Source organism: Salmo trutta, chromosome 18, assembly GCF_901001165.1.
Source record: "Salmo trutta chromosome 18, fSalTru1.1, whole genome shotgun sequence".
Classification (NCBI taxonomy): domain Eukaryota; kingdom Metazoa; phylum Chordata; class Actinopteri; order Salmoniformes; family Salmonidae; genus Salmo; species Salmo trutta.
Genome location: NC_042974.1, coordinates 6,726,753 through 6,746,020, shown reverse-complemented (window position 1 = coordinate 6,746,020; position 19,268 = coordinate 6,726,753). Strand labels below are relative to the sequence as shown.

Here is a 19,268-nt window from a genome sequence, read left to right as displayed (position 1 = left end):
GCATTTCTCTACACCCACAATAACATCTGCTAAACACCTGTATGTGACCAATAAAGTTTTATTTGATTTATGGGTGAACCTGCAATAAAGCATTTCCTTGCACCTTGTACTCCATGTACAGTATATTATATACTGTCTACAGTATATACAGTGTATATGACAAATAAACAAACGTGTCTTGACATACACACACACACACACTGGTAGTCTATTGAAAGAGGGATGAGACAGGCCACAGCACAACCTACTAAAATAATAAAGTTGTCCCTCTAATGCATTGCTCTCATGTCTGTCAGTCTCTTTGGTAGGGGTTAACTCACAGTCAACAGTCAACCCCCCAATGTCACTTTCAGCAATAGCATCTAATGTTAGAAAACGGTGTGGTTTCACTACGCCCTTGGCTTTCTCACTGATCGTATGTTACCTTCGTGAACAATGACTAAAGACAAAGAGGTGCTATATACTAGCTCTCTACGCCCACGTGTCTGTCTCGATGTGTTTCACCTAGGAGGAGAAGAGGGGAACAGACTGACGTAACATAGTCCGGCACCCTCCGCCGCCACATCATCCTCTTCTCAGCAGCAGAACGACCCTTCTCGGTGAAAGTGAACAGAATATACACAGGACAGACAGAGGAGACGGAAAAGAAACCAAAACGTATAGAGTAACGATTCTCACATGCTTGCTTTGGTCGTAGTTGATAAGGACCGCGCGCTTGAACTAGAAATAAGCTACATGATATTTTAGCCGACGTGTTACTATTTTAGCGTCTATAAACTATTCATTGTTTATGTCAAGAGTATAAACTGTAACACATTGAAATTTCAAGAACTATTGGAAAATGCTACAATCTCTAACTAGCAATTCGTGTGTGCGGTTGATACAAAGTCACAAATCGACATGGTATTTTTTTATTTTAGTCTTGGGATATATTCTTTATCTTATATTCGGAGCTGTTGTCTTTTCATCGGTGGAACTGCCTTATGAAGACCGGCTAAGACAGGAGTTACGAACCATCAAAAAACTGTTCCTCCAAGACAACGAATGTCTGTCGGAAGAACGTCTTGAGGAGTTTTTGGAGAAAGCGCTCGAGGCCAGTAACTATGGGGTGTCCATTCTCAATAACGCATCGGCAAATTGGAATTGGGACTTCACCTCCTCGCTCTTTTTCGCCAGTACTGTATTGTCTACCACAGGTGAGTCCGTCATTGGCCTATTAAAGTGTACTGCATTTCAGCCATCTAGGGTTGGGCTGGCTGGAGGTGATGCATGCTGCGCGTCATAGCTCGTTCTACGTTGGCGCAATGACATCGGTCCCAGAAATGAATAGGTGACGTTCAGAAATGTGTTGCCCTATATCTATTTTCGGAAAAATAAGGGAGTTGCTTGCTTATTTAGTTATGGATGATGGTTATACAGTTGATTATTGTCATAACCTTCTTGTAACTAGGCACACGACCTGAAAGCAGTTTGCGTTTTGTTGCCTGTGACACTGAAATGTACCCTTTCGAGACACTGTACACCCAAGTATCACCTGGCTATGTTACCTGAACTCAGCTCAGTGATGACAATACATATATGCCCCCAATGCAGCCATTGCACACAACAAAGGCCTACTATATAGGCCTACCCCCCAAAATAGATGTCTGCATAGCTGTGGGATGTGGGCTGCTGCAGCACTCCCTGACACATTAGAATAATAAAATAGATGTCTGCATAGCTGTGGGATGTGGGCTGCTGCAGCACTCCCTGACACATTAGAATAATAAAATAGATGTCTGCATAGCTGTGGGATGTGGGCTGCTGCAGCACTCCCTGACACATTAGAATAATAAAATAGATGTCTGCATAGCTGTGGGATGTGGGCTGCTGCAGCACTCCCTGACACATTAGAATAATAAAATAGATGTCTGCATAGCTGTGGGATGTGGGCTGCTGCAGCACCCCCTGACACATTAGAATAATACAATAGATGTCTGCATAGCTGTGGGATGTGGGCTGCTGCAGCACCCCCTGACACATTAGAATAATAAAATAGATGTCTGCATAGCTGTGGGATGTGGGGTGCTGCAGCACTCCCTGACACATTAGAATAATAAAGGACAAATTAATTTTAAAAAGTAAGATATATTTTTTCGCAAAAGTAGTGCACTGGGCGTTTACTAGTCCTGTATTAGCGGACAAATATAGGCGTCTGTAGCGCAGGCCAAAAACAATTGTGCTCTGCCACACCCTCCCCCCTGATCTCATGACCTGGTCAGGTAAAACTCTGGGTCCTATTCGTAGGCTATGACAAAACATTATTATTATTCCCTTTTCATCTGTGTTATGACTATAGGGCTGAGGGTTTTCTTGTCGGGTCATGTGAATTGGAAACCCTTTCAAACTACCACAAACCTTGTTATTATTCATTCTGAATCTGATATCAAAAGAGCCAGAGACAACAATTTAAATGGACTGTTGTTGTTGTTCTGTAGTATAGTTAAGCTGCAGCCGGCCCAGAACAGAGATGCACGTCTTGCTCTTCATTGTAATCAGAGGGCTAATATTAATACTATGCATGCATGTCTCTCTTGGCTAAGAGTTGAGGAGAGACTGACTGCATCATTTCTTGTTTTTATAAGAAGCATTAATGTGTTGGAAATTCCAAATTATTTGCATAGTCAACTTATACACAGCTCTGATGCACACACTTACCCCACCAGACATGCCACCAGGGGTCTTTTCATAGTCCCAAATCCAGAACAAATGCAAGTAGGCATACACTGACTTGTTATAGATAAAAACCAGTGGTGTGTTTCCACCAAACTGACTTGTTGTAGATAAAAACCAGTGGTGTGTTTCCACCAAACTGACTTGTTGTAGATAAAAACCAGTGGTGTGTTTCCACCAAACTGACTTGTTGTAGATAAAAACCAGTGGTGTGTTTCCACCAAACTGACTTGTTATAGATAAAAACCAGTGGTGTGTTTCCACCAAACTGACTTGTTGTAGATAAAAACCAGTGGTGTGTTTCCACCAAACTGACTTGTTGTAGATAAAAACCAGTGGTGTGTTTCCACCAAACTGACTTGTTGTAGATAAAAACCAGTGGTGTGTTTCCACCAAACTGACTTGTTGTAGATAAAAACCAGTGGTGTGTTTCCACCAAACTGACTTGTTGTAGATAAAAACCAGTGGTGTGTTTCCACCAAACTGACTTGTTGTAGATAAAAACCAGTGGTGTGTTTCCACCAAACTGACTTGTTGTAGATAAAAAACAGTGGGTGATGTCATAGTGCACACAAAATGTACTTTTTCGCATCAGATTTCATGTACCTATTATTATTATTATTATTATTTGTATCTATAGTTTTGTCACAAAAACTGTTGCGTTAAATAGCAAATGTGTCTACTCTGGTCTTGGCAGGTGTGCTCTAGCCAACAGCTGGCAGATACAGTGCAAGAGGGCTGTGTGGGTAGGCTCATCTACATGATGACATTATTATCGATAAGAGCAAGAATAGTTTTATTTGTCAGATGGCAGTCAAGCATCAATCATCATGTCACCAGAATAAGACCCTGGATAGTTATTGGAAAGGAGCATCAATCATCATGTCACCAGAATAAGACCCTGGATAGTAATTGGAAAGGAGCATCAATCATCATGTCACCAGAATAAGACCCTGGATAGTTATTGGAAAGGAGCATCAATCATCATGTCACCAGAATAAGACCCTGGATAGTAATTGGAAAGGAGCATCAATCATCATGTCACCAGAATAAGACCCTGGATAGTTATTGGAAAGGAGCATCAATCATCACGTCACCAGAATAAGACCCTGGATAGTTATTGGAAAGGAGCATCAATCATCACGTCACCAGAATAAGACCCTGGATAGTTATTGGAAAGGAGCATCAATCATCATGTCACCAGAATAAGACCCTGGATAGTTATTGGAAAGGAGCATCAATCATCACGTCACCAGAATAAGACCCTGGACAGTTATTGGAAAGGAGCATCAATCATCACGTCACCAGAATAAGACCCTGGATAGTTATTGGAAAGGAGCATCAATCATCATGTCACCAGAATAAGACCCTGGATAGTTATTGGAAAGGAGCATCAATCATCATGTCACCAGAATAAGACCCTGGATAGTTATTGGAAAGGAGCATCAAGCTCATCACCTTGCACTTTCACCCCCCTGTGAAGTTCATCATAACTTATTTCATCTGTAGCCTAATTAACTGCATGCTTCCCCAGTCGTAGTGGGATGATCACTCACCATGTCATCGTGTGACTCCAAGTATACTTCCATATGACGCTTATTATATCAATATTTGCGCATAGAGGTGTTTCCAGCACCATTTCTCAAATAATCTCTTTTACAGATACAGAAAGATCCCACCGTCGCGAACGAACAGATCTGTTGTCGTTTATAAAATTGTACCGAAACTAATTGTTCCATCACAGCTGCCATTCTTTTTTTATATGGTATGACTTTACACATGTAAAAACTGTGGATGAAAACATGGTTAGTGTCTTTCAATAATAATTGAACTCTATACACATACAATGTTAAACAGTGGACTTGACAGAAAGGTTTCAATGTAGAAAAGTATTTTCATTTTATGTCATAAAACCTAGTATGTGTTAGTCTGATTACAGTGCTCTTCTGGAATGATTCATTCTGTCAGCTTTATGCAAGGTAGGGTTACATTTAACACTATAGAGAGTAGACTGTTACAAGGCAGGGTTACATTTAACACTACAGACAGTAGACTGTAACAAGGCAGGGTAGACATTTAACACTATAGATAGTAGACTGTTACAAGGCAGGTTTACATTTAACACTATAGACAGTAGACTGTTACAAGGCAGGGTTACGTTTAACACTATAGATAGTAGACTGTAACAAGGCAGGGTTACATTTAACACTATAGATAGTAGACTGTTACAAGGCAGGGTTACATTTAACACTATAGACAGTAGACTGTAACAAGGCAGGGTTACGTTTAACACTATAGATAGTAGACTGTTACAAGGCAGGGTTACGTTTAACACTATAGATAGTAGACTGTAACAAGGCAGGGTTACATTTAACACTATAGATAGTAGACTGTAACAAGGCAGGGTTACGTTTAACACTATAGATAGTAGACTAACAAGGCAGGGTTACGTTTAACACTATAGATAGTAGACTGTTACAAGGCAGGGCTACGTTTAACACTATAGATAGTAGACTGTTACAAGGCAGGGTTACGTTTAACACTATAGATAGTAGACTGTTACAAGGCAGGGTTACATTTAACACTATAGATAGTAGACTGTTACAAGGCAGGGTTACGTTTAACACTATAGATAGTAGACCCTAACAAGGCAGGGTTACGTTTAACACTATAGATAGTAGACTAACAAGGCAGGGTTACGTTTAACACTATAGATAGTAGACTGTTAAAAGGCAGGGTTACGTTTAACACTATAGATAGTAGACTGTTACAAGGCAGGGTTACGTTTAACACTATAGATAGTAGACTGTAACAAGGCAGGGTTACATTTAACACTATAGATAGTAGACTAACAAGGCAGGGTTACGTTTAACACTATAGACAGTAGACTGTTACAAGGTAGGATTACATTTAACACTATAGACAGTAGACTGTTACAAGGCAGGGTTACGTTTAACACTATAGACAGTAGACTGTAACAAGGCACGGTTACGTTTAACACTATAGACAGTAGACTGTTACAAGGTAGGATTACATTTAACACTATAGACAGTAGACTGTTACAAGGCAGGGTTACGTTTAACACTATAGACAGTAGACTGTAACAAGGCAGGGTTACATTTAACACTATAGACAGTAGACTGTTACAAGGTAGGATTACATTTAACACTATAGACAGTAGACTGTTACAAGGCAGGGTTACGTTTAACACTATAGACAGTAGACTGTTACAAGGCAGGGTTACGTTTAACACTATAGACAGTAGACTGTTACAAGGCAGGGGGGGCAGGGAGTCTATTGGGGTCAAGGAGCCTATTGGCCAGGGAGCCTAGAGACCTGTCAGCCTAGAGGCCAGGGAGCCTAGAGGCCTGTGAGCCTAGAGGCCTGGGAGCCTAGGGGCCAGGGAGCCTAGGGGCCAGGGAGCCTAGGGTGGGGAGGAGGCTGGGGAGGTGGTGGGGAGGAGGCTGGGGAGGTGGTGGGGAGGAGGCTGGGGAGGTGGTGGGAAGGAGGCTGGGGAGGTGGCTGGGGAGGAGGCTGGGGAGGTGGTGGGGAGGAGGCTGGGGAGGAGGCTGGGGAGGTGGTGGGATATCAGAACACAAGAAGCATATGAGTAGCAGCTTGTGACAGCAGCAATGCAATGGCAGCAAGATACACCAGTGCATACGTGCCCGTGACATCCGGCATCGAGGACGCGTGTGCAGAGCTGGTCAACTTAAATAGACCACAGAACTGATCAAAATAGACCACATAACTGGTCAACTTAAATAGACCACAGAACTGATCAAAATAGACCACAGAACTGATCAAAATAGACCACAGAACTGATCAAAATAGACCACAGAACTGGTCAACTTAAATAGGCCACAGATCTAGTCATCTTAAATAGACCACAGAACTGATCAACTTAAATAGACCACAGAACTGGTCAACTTAAATAGACCACAGAACTGATCAAAATAGACCACAGAACTGGTCAACTTAAATAGGCCACAGAACTGGTCATCTTAAATAGACCACAGAACTGGTCAACTTAAATAGACCACAGAACTGGTCAACTTAAATAGACCACAGAACTGATCAAAATAGACCACAGAACTGATCAAAATAGACCACATAACTGGTCAACTTAAATAGACCACAGAACTGATCAAAATAGACCACAGAACTGATCAAAATAGACCACAGAACTGATCAAAATAGACCACAGAACTGGTCAACTTAAATAGGCCACAGATCTAGTCATCTTAAATAGACCACAGAACTGATCAACTTAAATAGACCACAGAACTGGTCAACTTAAATAGACCACAGAACTGATCAAAATAGACCACAGAACTGGTCAACTTAAATAGGCCACAGAACTGGTCATCTTAAATAGACCACAGAACTGGTCAACTTAAATAGACCACAGAACTGGTCAACTTAAATAGACCACAGAACTGATCAACTTAAATAGACCACAGAACTGATCAACTTAAATAGGCCACAGATCTAGTCATCTTAAATAGACCACAGAACTGATCAACTTAAATAGACCACAGAACTGGTCAACTTAAATAGACCACAGAACTGATCAAAATAGACCACAGAACTGGTCAACTTAAATAGGCCACATAACTGGTCATATTAAATAGACCACAGAACTGGTCAACTTAAATAGACCACAGAACTGGTCAACTTAAATAGACCACAGAACTGATCAAAATAGACCACAGAACTGGTCAACTTAAATAGGCCACAGATCTAGTCATCTTAAATAGACCATAGAACTGATCAACTTAAATAGACCACAGAACTGGTCAACTTAAATAGACCACAGAACTGATCAAAATAGACCACAGAACTGGTCAACTTAAATAGGCCACAGAACTGGTCATCTTAAATAGACCACAGAACTGGTCAACTTAAATAGACCACAGAACTAGTCATCTTAAATAGACCACAGAACTGGTCATCTTAAATAGACCACAGAACTGGTCGTCTTAAATAGACCACAGAACTGGTCATCTTAAATAGACCACAGAACTGGTCAACTTAAATAGACCACAGAACTGGTCAACTTAAATAGACCACAGAACTGGTCATCTTAAATAGACCACAGAACTGATCAACTTAAATAGATCACGGAACTGATCAACTTAAATAGACCACAGAACTGGTCAACTTAAATAGATCACAGAACTGATCAACTTAAATAGATCACAGAACTGATCAACTTAAATAGATCACAGAACTGATCAACTTAAATAGACCACAGAACTGATCAAGTTAAATAGACCACAGAACTGATCAAGTTAAATAGACCACAGAACTGATCAAGTTAAATAGACCACAGAACTGATCAAGTTAAATAGACCACAGAACTGGTCAACTTAAATAGACCACAGAACTGGTCAACTTAAATAGACCACAGAACTGGTCAACTTAAATAGACCACAGAACTGGTCAACTTAAATAGACCACAGAACTGATCAACTTAAATAGACCACAGAACTGATCAACTTAAATAGATCACAAAACTGGTCATCTTAAATAGACCACAGAACTGGTCAACTTAAATAGACCACAGAACTGATCAACTTAAATAGACCACAGAACTGATCAAAATAGACCACAGAACTGATCAACTTAAATAGACCACAGAACTGATCAACTTAAATAGACCACAGAACTGGTCAACTTAAATAGACCACAGAACTGGTCAACTTAAATAGACAACAAGTAGACTGTGAATCCAATTGGTGTAATATCCGCTGATGTCACCACACTGGGGCTCCCCTTCTAAACAGGCATTGCTTCATTTTACTGCAGGGTTTGATTCCTAACATAACTTTCTATCCATTTTGACTTAATAAAGATATTGAAAATCATGGTAGGCCTACTCTGACATGAACTAGCCTAGTTTTCCATGATTGTGTAGGAGGGCCATGGCATTTTGAACACTCATGATAGGAACACTTCAACCAAAACATGCTACATGCTCTTTTCTTTAAAGGGGCAATCTAGAGGTGGGGCAATCTAGAGGTGGAACAATATCCAAACGGGCACCACACTACTGTTTTGGTAAAAAGCTAAGAGATGTGGCTGGAGAAATGTAACCACTCTCATCTTCATGTAAAGTTTTAACCATGTTTTGAAGCTATATAGTGTTTGTTTACATTTACATTGTTACAAACATTGGATTAAAACAAGCTTCTATTTTGGGTTCTGATGGGGTAAGACAGTTGTATGTATGTATGTATAAGCTATATTCTTGAAGAATCAATGGGTACATACAGGTAACTGCCAAAATAAAGGAAACACTTGAGTAAATGAGGGATACTAATTACAGTCAGGGAAAAAAGTATTTGATCCCCTGCTGATTTTGTACGTTTGCCCACTGACAAAGAAATGATCAGTCTATAATTTTAATGGTAGGTTTATTTGGACAGTAAGAGACAGAATAACAACAACAAAATCCAGAAAACGCATGTCAAAAATGTTATAAATTGATTTGCATTTTAATGAGGGAAATAAGTATTTGACCCCTCTGCAAAACATGACTTAGTACTTGGTGGCAAAACCCTTGTTGGCAATCACAGAGGTCAGACGTTTCTTGTAGTTGGCCACCAGGTTTGCACACATCTCAGGAGGGATTTTGTCCCACTCCTCTTTGCAGATCTTCTCCAAGTCATTAAGGTTTCGAGGCTGACATTTGGCAACTCGAACCTTCAGCTCCCTCCACAGATTTTCTATGGGATTAAGGTCTGGAGACTGGCTAGGCCACTCCAGGACCTTAATGTGCTTCTTCTTGAGCAACTCCTTTGTTCCCTTGGCCGTGTGTTTTGGGTCATTGTCATGCTGGAATACCCATCCACGACCCATTTTCAATGCCCTGGCTGAGGGAAGGAAGTTCTCACCCAAGATTTGACGGTACATGGCCCCGTCCATCGTCCCTTTGATGCGGTGAAGTTGTCCTGTCCCCTTAGCAGAAAAACACCCCCAAAGCATAATGTTTCCACCTCCATGTTTGACGGTGGGGATGGTGTTCTTGGGGTCATAGGCAGCATTCCTCCTCCTCCTCCAAACACGGCAAGTTGAGTTGATGCCAAAGAGCTCCATTTTGGTCTCATCTGACCACAACACTTTCACCCAGTTGTCCTCTGAATCATTCAGATGTTCATTGGCAAACTTCAGACGGACATGTATATGTGCTTTCTTGAGCAGGGGGACCTTGCGAGCGCTGCAGGATTTCAGTCCTTCACGGGCGTAGTGTGTTACCAATTGTTTTCTTGGTGACTATGGTCCCAGCTGCCTTGAGATCATTGACAAGATCCTCCCATGTAGTTCTGGGCTGATTCCTCACCGTTCTCATGATCATTGCAACTCCACGAGGTGAGATCTTGCATGGAGCCCCAGGCCGAGGGAGATTGACAGTTCTTTTGTGTTTCTTCCATTTGCGAATAATCGCACCAACTGTTGTCACCTTCTCACCAAGCTGCTTGGCGATGGTCTTGTAGCCCATTCCAGCCTTGTGTAGGTCTACAATCTTGTCCCTGACATCCTTGGAGAGCTCTTGGGTCTTGGCCATGGTGGAGAGTTTGAAATCTGATTGATTGATTGCTTCTGTGGACAGGTGTCTTTTATACAGGTAGCAAACTGAGATTAGGAGCACTCCCTTTAAGAGTGTGCTCCTAATCTCAGCTCGTTATCCGTATAAAAGACACCTGGGAGCCAGAAATCTTTCTGATTGAGAGGGGGTCAAATACTTATTTCCCTCATTAAAATGCAAATCAATTTATAACATTTTTGACATGCGTTTTTCTGGATTTTTTTGTTGTTATTCTGTCTCTCACTGTTCAAGTAAACCTACCATTAAAATTATAGACTGATCATTTCTTTGTCAGTGGGCAAACGTACAAAATCAGCAGGGGATCAAATACTTTTTTCCCTCACTGTATGTGGTTCAGCTGGGCAGTAGACTACTGTCATCACTACTACTGCCTTATATGTGGTTCAGCTGGTTAATAGACTACTGTCATCACTACTACTGCCTTGTATGTGGTTCAGCTGGGCAGTAGACTACTGTCATCACTTTTACTGCCTTGAACGTGTAGATGAAAAAAGTGATGCAAATATTTGGGAAGTGGGTAACACTTTGTATTAACGTTGGTCTTAACTAATATCAATATTGTATTAACATGTCGTTAGATAATGCTGTACTTTAACATTGATCATAATCTTAATTAAACACTGCTTTGTGTTTCCTCCAGGATATGGTCACACCGCTCCGCTCTCCGACGGGGGAAAAGCTTTCTGTATCGTCTACTCTGTGCTCGGCATCCCCTTCACCCTCCTCTTCCTCACCGCCGTGGTCCAACGCATCATGATCTTCAGCACCCGCCGGCCCGTCCTATATGTGTCCACCCGCTGGGGCCTGTCCAAACCTTTGGTAGCCATGGTCCACGCCACGCTCCTCGCCATCCTGGCTGCTTCCTGTTTCTTCCTCATCCCGGCGGCCATCTTCTCCTCCCTAGAGGAGAACTGGAACTTCCTGGAGAGTTTCTACTTTTGTTTTATATCTCTCAGTACCATCGGACTGGGAGATTACGTACCAGGAGAGTCCTTCAACCAGAGGTTCAGACAGATCTATAAAGTGGGCATCACTGGTGAGTGTTCACATTTGTTTGCTTAAATTTCTTTTAGCCCACAATAGGTGCTGGTGTTCCAATAGTCCATGAAAGATTGATGAATGATCTAGAACTGGGGTGATGAATGATCTAGAACTGGGTTGATGAATGATATAGAACTGGGGTGATGAATGATCTAGAACTGGGGTGATGAATGATCTAGAACTGGGGTGATGAATGATCTAGAACTGGGTTGATGAATGATCCAGAACTGGGGTGATGAATGATCTAGAACTGGGTTGATGAATGATCGAGAACTGGGTGATGAATGATCCAGAACTGGGTTGTCCAAATTAAAGTGAACTTAAATAAACAGATAAATAGAGATACAGCAACATCCAACACCTTGAGGCTCGATGCTATTGGACAGGTTTGTCTTGAGGCTCTGCATTGGACAGGTTCGTCTTGAGGCTCTGGATGCTATTGGACAGGTTCGTCTTCAGGCTCTGGATGCTATTGGACAGGTTCGTCTTGAGGCTCTGGATGCTATTGGACAGGTTCGTCTTGAGGCTCTGCATTGGACAGGTTTGTCTTGAGGCTCTGCATTGGACAGGTTTGTCTTGAGGCTCTGCATTGGACAGGTTTGTCTTGAGGCTCTGCATTGGACAGGTTTGACTTGAGGCTCTGCATTGGACAGGTTTGTCTTGAGGCTCTGCATTGGACAGGTTTGTCTTGAGGCTCTGCATTGGACAGGTTTGTCTTGAGGCTCTGCATTGGACAGGTTTGTCTTGAGGCTCTGCATTGGACAGGTTTGTCTTGAGACTCTGCATTGGACAGGTTTGTCTTGAGACTCTGCATTGGACAGGTTCGTCTTGAGGCTCTGCATTGGACAGGTTTGTCTTGAGGCTCTGCATTGGACAGGTTCGTCTTGAGGCTCAGCATTGGACAGGTTCGTCTTGAGGCTCTGCATTGGACAGGTTCGTCTTGAGGCTCTGCATTGGACAGGTTCGTCTTGAGGCTCTGCATTGGACAGGTTCGTCTTGAGGCTCTGCATTGGACAGGTTTGTCTTGAGACTCTGGATGCTATTGGACAGGTTCGTCTTCAGGCTCTGGATGCTATTGGACAGGTTCGTCTTGAGGCTCTGCATTGGACAGGTTTGTCTTGAGACTCTGGATGCTATTGGACAGGTTCGTCTTCAGGCTCTGGATGCTATTGGACAGGTTCGTCTTGAGGCTCTGCATTGGACAGGTTCGTCTTGAGGCTCTGCATTGGACAGGTTCGTCTTGAGGCTCTGCATTGGACAGGTTCGTCTTGAGGCTCTGCATTGGACAGGTTTGTCTTGAGACTCTGGATGCTATTGGACAGGTTCGTCTTCAGGCTCTGGATGCTATTGGACAGGTTCGTCTTGAGGCTCTGCATTGGACAGGTTTGTCTTGAGACTCTGGATGCTATTGGACAGGTTCGTCTTCAGGCTCTGGATGCTATTGGACAGGTTCGTCTTGAGGCTCTGGATGCTATTGGACAGGTTCGTCTTGAGACTCTGGATGCTATTGGACAGGTTCGTCTTGAGACTCTGGATGCTATTGGACAGGTTCGTGTTGAGGCTCTGGATGCTATTGGACAGGTTTGTCTTGAGGCTCTGGATGCTATTGGACAGGTTTGTCTTGAGGCTCTGGATGCTATTGGACAGGTTTGTCTTGAGACTCTGGATGCTATTGGACAGGTTCGTCTTGAGACTCTGGATGCTATTGGACAGGTTCGTCTTGAGGCTCTGGATGCTATTGGACAGGTTTGTCTTGAGGCTCTGGATGCTATTGGACAGGTTCGTCTTGAGGCTCTGGATGCTATTGGACAGGTTCGTTTTGAGGCTCTGGATGCTATTGGACAGGTTCGTCTTGAGGCTCTGGATGCTATTGGACAGGTTTGTCTTGAGACTCTGGATGCTATTGGACAGGTTTGTCTTGAGGCTCTGGATGCTATTGGACAGGTTTGTCTTGAGTCTCTGGATGCTATTGGACAGGTTTGTCTTGAGTCTCTGGATGCTATTGGACAGGTTTGTCTTGAGGCTCTGGATGCTATTGGACAGGTTCGTCTTGAGACTCTGGATGCTATTGGACAGGTTTGTCTTGAGGCTCTGGATGCTATTGGACAGGTTTGTCTTGAGACTCTGGATGCTATTGGACAGGTTCGCCGTGAGGCTCTGGATGCTATTGGACAGGTTCGTCTTGAGGCTCTGGATGCTATTGGACAGGTTCGTGTTGAGGCTCTGGATGCTATTGGACAGGTTCGTCTTGAGGCTCTGGATGCTATTGGACAGGTTTGTCTTGAGGCTCTGGATGCTATTGGACAGGTTTGTCTTGAGACTCTGGATGCTATGGGACAGGTTCGTGTTGAGGCTCTGGATGCTATTGGACAGGTTTGTCTTGAGGCTCTGGATGCTATTGGACAGGCTCGTCTTGAGGCTCTGGATGCTATTGGACAGGCTCGTCTTGAGGCTCTGGATGCTATTGGACAGGTTCGTCTTGAGGCTCTAGATGCTATTGGACAGGTTTGTCTTGAGGCTCTAGATGCTATTGGACAGGTTCGTCTTGAGGCTCTAGATGCTATTGGACAGGTTCGTCTTGAGTCTCTAGATGCTATTGGACAGACTCATCTTGCTCTTTAGAAGCCAAAAACCAGAAGCCTTTTGATGTGAAAGAGAAGACAGCTCTTGGCTAAGAAGAGAGAGAAAAAGGCTGATTTTAACTTAATAGTGGGTCCTGTATATTTTATTTGGATTTCCCTCAGCACTTCTGGTATGTTTTTGAAGTTTGGCTGACTCTGAGATAGGAGAATCTTCACATATCTTTCCTGAACATCCCCTCTTCCCTCATCAATACACAGAATGGCTTGGCATCATTGTAGACCTCTAAATTAATGTAGACTGCTACTGCTATTCAGAGACTTTAGTTGATCTAAATTCTAGTTAAAAAATGATTATGACCATAGTAATGATCATGATAATAATGAACTCATCAATTATTGGGAAATCCAACACCAAAACCTTTCTACTGACTACACACTGCTTGCTGGGCTCATCAGTGCCCTCTCCCTCCCCCTAGTGGTTAGATAGAAAAACGAACAATGTTGTGAGGTTGTGATTTCCATGATATGAACTGAGTCAGCTGAGGGTTTCAATGAGCCAGTGATGAGTTGGAGAAGAGGAGAAGAGGAGAGCTGCAGATAGCCTATTCAGTATTTATATCACACTATGCATGTGAGGATATGAACCATGGAGGGAGAGTGATCAAATGACAATATTAATGTCCAGGGATAATACCTCTCTGTCTCTGTCTCTCTCTCTGTCTCTCGCTCTCTCTCTCTCTCTCTCTGTCTCTGTCTCTCTCACTCTCTCTCTTTCTCTCTCTTTGTCTCTGTCTCTCTCGCTCTCACACTCACTCTCTCTCTCGCTCTGTCCCTCTCTATCTCTCTCTCGCTCTCTCTTTTCTCTCTCTATCTCTCTCTCTCGCTCTCTCTATCTCTCTCTCTCTTTTCTCTCTCTCTCTCTCTCCAGTCTACCTCCTCCTGGGCCTGGTCGTGATGCTGGTGGTCCTGGAGACACTCTGTGAGCTGCAGCAACTGAAGACCCTGAGGAAGATGTTCTATCTGAAGAAGGAGAAACCACAGGACCGCTTGGCTATACTGGAGCACGACCATCTGTCCTTCACCTCAGTGTCCCACCGGAACAACTCCTCCTCGCTCAGGGAGGACAAGAACGTGCCCTTCGTTAGTGTCCCCGAGCTGGCCTCGCCCGGTGGGGACGACCCCATGATCGGCTAGAAAGGGGGTTTGGATAGTTAAAATGTTGGGGTGAAACTAGGGAAGGACAAGGAGAGTAGAAGTGTAGTGAGGGGGGAGGGATGGTGAAACTAGGAAAGGACAAGGAGAGTAGAAGTGTAGTGAGGGGGGAGGGATGGTGAAACTAGGGAAGGACAAGGAGAGTATAAGTGTAGTGAGGGGGGAGGGATGGTGAAACTAGGGAAGGACAAGGAGAGTAGAAGTGTAGTGAGGGGGGAGGGATGGTGAAACTAGGGAAGGACAAGGAGAGTAGAAGTGTAGTGAGGGGGGAGGGATGGTGAAACTAGGGAAGGACAAGGAGAGTAGAAGTGTAGTGAGGGGGGAGGGATGGTGAAACTAAGGAAGGACAAGGAGAGTAGAAGTGTAGTGAGGGGGAGGGATGGTGAAACTAGGGAAGGACAAGGAGAGTAGAAGTGTAGTGAGGGGGAGGGATGGTGAAACTAAGGAAGGACAAGGAGAGTAGAAGTGTAGTGAGGGGGGAGGGATGGTGAAACTAGGGAAGGACAAGGAGAGTAGAAGTGTAGTGAGGGGGGAGGGATGGTGAAACTAAGGAAGGACAAGGAGAGTAGAAGTGTAGTGAGGGGGGAGGGATGGTGAAACTAGGGAAGGACAAGGAGAGTATAAGTGTAGTGAGGGGGAGGGATGGTGAAACTAGGGAAGGACAAGGAGAGTAGAAGTGTAGTGAGGGGGAGGGATGGTGAAACTAGGGAAGGACAAGGAGAGTATAAGTGTAGTGAGGGGGGAGGGATGGTGAAACTAGGGAAGGACAAGGAGAGTAGAAGTGTAGTGAGGGGGGAGGGATGGTGAAACTAGGGAAGGACAAGGAGAGTAGAAGTGTAGTGAGGGGGGAGGGATGGTGAAACTAAGGAAGGACAAGGAGAGTAGAAGTGTAGTGAGGGGGGAGGGATGGTGAAACTAGGGAAGGACAAGGAGAGTAGAAGTGTAGTGAGGGGGGAGGGATGGTGAAACTAGGGAAGGACAAGGAGAGTAGAAGTGTAGTGAGGGGGGAGGGATGGTGAAACTAGGGAAGGACAAGGAGAGTAGAAGTGTAGTGAGGGGGGAGGGATGGTGAAACTAAGGAAGGGCAAGGAGAGTAGAAGTGTAGTGAGGGGGAGGGATGGTGAAACTAGGAAAGGACAAGGAGAGTAGAAGTGTAGTGAGGGGGAGGGATGGTGAAACTAAGGAAGGACAAGGAGAGTAGAAGTGTAGTGAGGGGGGAGGGATGGTGAAACTAGGAAAGGACAAGGAGAGTAGAAGTGTAGTGAGGGGGGAGGGATGGTGAAACTAGGGAAGGACAAGGAGAGTAAAAGTGTAGTGAGGGGGGAGGGATGGTGAAACTAAGGAAGGACAAGGAGAGTAGAAGTGTAGTGAGGGGGGAGGGATGGTGAAACTAGGGAAGGACAAGGAGAGTAGAAGTGTAGTGAGGGGGGAGGGATGGTGAAACTAAGGAAGGACAAGGAGAGTAGAAGTGTAGTGAGGGGGGAGGGATGGTGAAACTAGGGAAGGACAAGGAGAGTAGAAGTGTAGTGAGGGGGAGGGATGGTGAAACTAGGGAAGGACAAGGAGAGTAGAAGTGTAGTGAGGGGGGAGGGATGGTGAAACTAGGGAAGGACAAGGGGAGTAGAAGTGTAGTGAGGGGGGAGGGATGGTGAAACTAAGGAAGGACAAGGAGAGTATAAGTGTAGTGAGGGGGAGGGATGGTGAAACTAAGGTTGCATCCCAGTTCTCTATCCTTCTTCTGAAGTGTGCACTTGATCACTGCATTTGTCGTTATACCCCGATGAAGACAGCTTGTCTGTGGAAACGTTGGTTATTAGGTGATTAAATGGTTGCATCTGAGCCCCTGGGTGTGCAGCTCTCCTGTTCTTTTCCAAGTGTTCTACTCCCTAAGACAGCACCTCGCCTAAACACGTGTGTGTTTCTATCGCCTCTTGATCACTGCCTACCATCAATTCTCTCTAGGTGAAACTCTCTGTAACATTAGCTGAAAATCTCTAGGCGAAACTCTCCCCAGTCGATGCTAACACCAATTCAATGCTTTTCAATAAGAAGGGTAGAGAATCGGGATGCAGCCTATGAAGGAAGGCGTGGGAACGGGGATACCGGGGACTCATAGGAGAGTAGAAGGGTATTTCAGAGAACTTCAGAACTTAAGCTTCAGCAAAAGGACACATTTTAAAAACAAAAGCTTGACTTCAAACCACTGTTAGTAATATTGAATACGATAGTATTGTAGCCCTTTATCATCCACGGGGAACTTAACTATCCCGCTCGTATTGACACAAAACATGTAGCCTTCATATGTCTAGTTGATGTGTACGCTGGTTAACTTAACGATAAGGGAAATGTCAGCCTTACTATTGGAGCTTGGCTCATTGCCAGGATCCTTGTTCAGAACAGCCTTGCTATCTATCTACTGTTCTTATATAGACTATATCCATATCTATCATGTGTTATCAACACGCACATAGTGAGTTATGATGCAGTCATAATGCGTTATGAGCACAGTTATAAACACATAGATATGGGCTTGGTAGAAAGTTGCTAGAAAGTCCTACTAACTTGACAATAGCACAGTTGGGAACATTTACTAGGACATCCACCTGGGAAAATGGATTCTAATATCACATTATACTGTTAGCGTCTGTACACATAGTACTGGATGTAGTTCTAAGGTATATTTTACAGGAGTGAACTGAAACACATGTATTCAGGTTAACTGGATCAGGTATACAACCGTAGCACATTTCATCATTGTGAAATGCCCTGAATATGAATTACAGTAAGATGTTTATTTGATGCTAGTTTAAAGTACAAGTTGTGATGTTATTTTGAGGCAGTTAAATGTTTGTTGACTAGTGCTGTACTGTGTGTATTTATCATGTTATTTAGTCTGAAAGAAAGGGACTTACTGTGTCTGTGTGGTTTATTGTATGTTAAAGGGACGGTTAAAAGGGGAACACGAACAAGGCAGTCTGAATCCTTTTACACTGCGAGAAGAAATGATGCTGTATAGAACCATAAAAGGTTCAGTGACTCATCTCATAAGGCCCTCATAAAGCACCTTATTTTTACCAGTGTATTCTCATCAATCATATGACCACAGCAGGTTACTGAACACCTTATGTGAACCACTCAGAAATGGGAAATGACCGGGTTGAACATTTTGGACCAAAAATGATTGGTTCTGGAAAGTACAAAAGTGATATCCTGTACTTCAGATTTAAGTGAAAGGATAAAGAAGAACTGAATTTAGAAGAAGTGATGTTGTTGTTAGAAGACTTGCAGTGTGTGTACAGATATAGGATCTTAATTTGACCAGTATTGTCACAGCAAAATAATCCTGCAGGAACAGGATTTTAACATTTAGTCCATAATGTTGCTTGATTAGTGGTTAGGCTATTAGCTGGCCAAAAGTAGGCTACATGAAAAGTGCAATACTGTTAATATAACTGTGTTAGTGCGGGTTTTTAGTGAATGTATGTAAATCACAAAGCTCATCTGCAACAAAAGAGTGATCAAATTAAGAGCCTACATCTGTAAAGCTTCAGGACTGCTCTGTGACAGACAAGAAACGTCTGATTATTTGATACTGCAAATCACTATTTAAAAACATGACTATAAACTAGTTTTGAACTATTTTAGAAAGAGCTTAGTATTTCTGGGGGATGTTAAGAGTAGTGTTTACAAATGCGTGTTTGTAATTTATGCCAATGATGATTCTAATAAAGGTATTCCGTGAGAGACTCAGAGGAACTTGACTACAGAAAACACTGATTGACTGCAGGCAGACAGGACTGCTTTACAGTACAATGCAGTAGAAACATTTCCCTGGACAACTGTTTAACTGATTTGTAATAGCTACATTATAATGAATTAACTGACATATATTGCCCAAATTAAGATCTACAAATAACAACTAAATTAAGATTTAAGTTAAGATGTACATAAGGGAATATTAATTTATTTGCTTGTACATATTTGTCATGATGTCATCCTGTATTTGAAACTTATTTGTTTGACATACAGGTGAGTACAAGATGACTTGTGGACATACTGGTATTATTATTGTGGACATCCTGGTATTATTATTGTGGACATACTGGTAT

At 43.1% G+C, this 19,268-nt stretch overlaps 1 protein-coding gene across 1 annotated transcript; it reads left to right on the top strand.

Moving 5' to 3' along the window:
- Window positions 1–315: 315 nt before the first annotated feature.
- Window positions 316–18,915, top strand: LOC115152797 (potassium channel subfamily K member 1). The gene is made up of 3 exons (XM_029697602.1): window positions 316–1,196; window positions 10,965–11,360; window positions 14,876–18,915. Exons 1-3 carry the CDS (start codon window positions 842–844, stop codon window positions 15,139–15,141), a joined length of 1,017 nt encoding a protein of 338 aa, XP_029553462.1. The 5' UTR covers window positions 316–841; the 3' UTR covers window positions 15,142–18,915.
- Window positions 18,916–19,268: the final 353 nt, after the last annotated feature.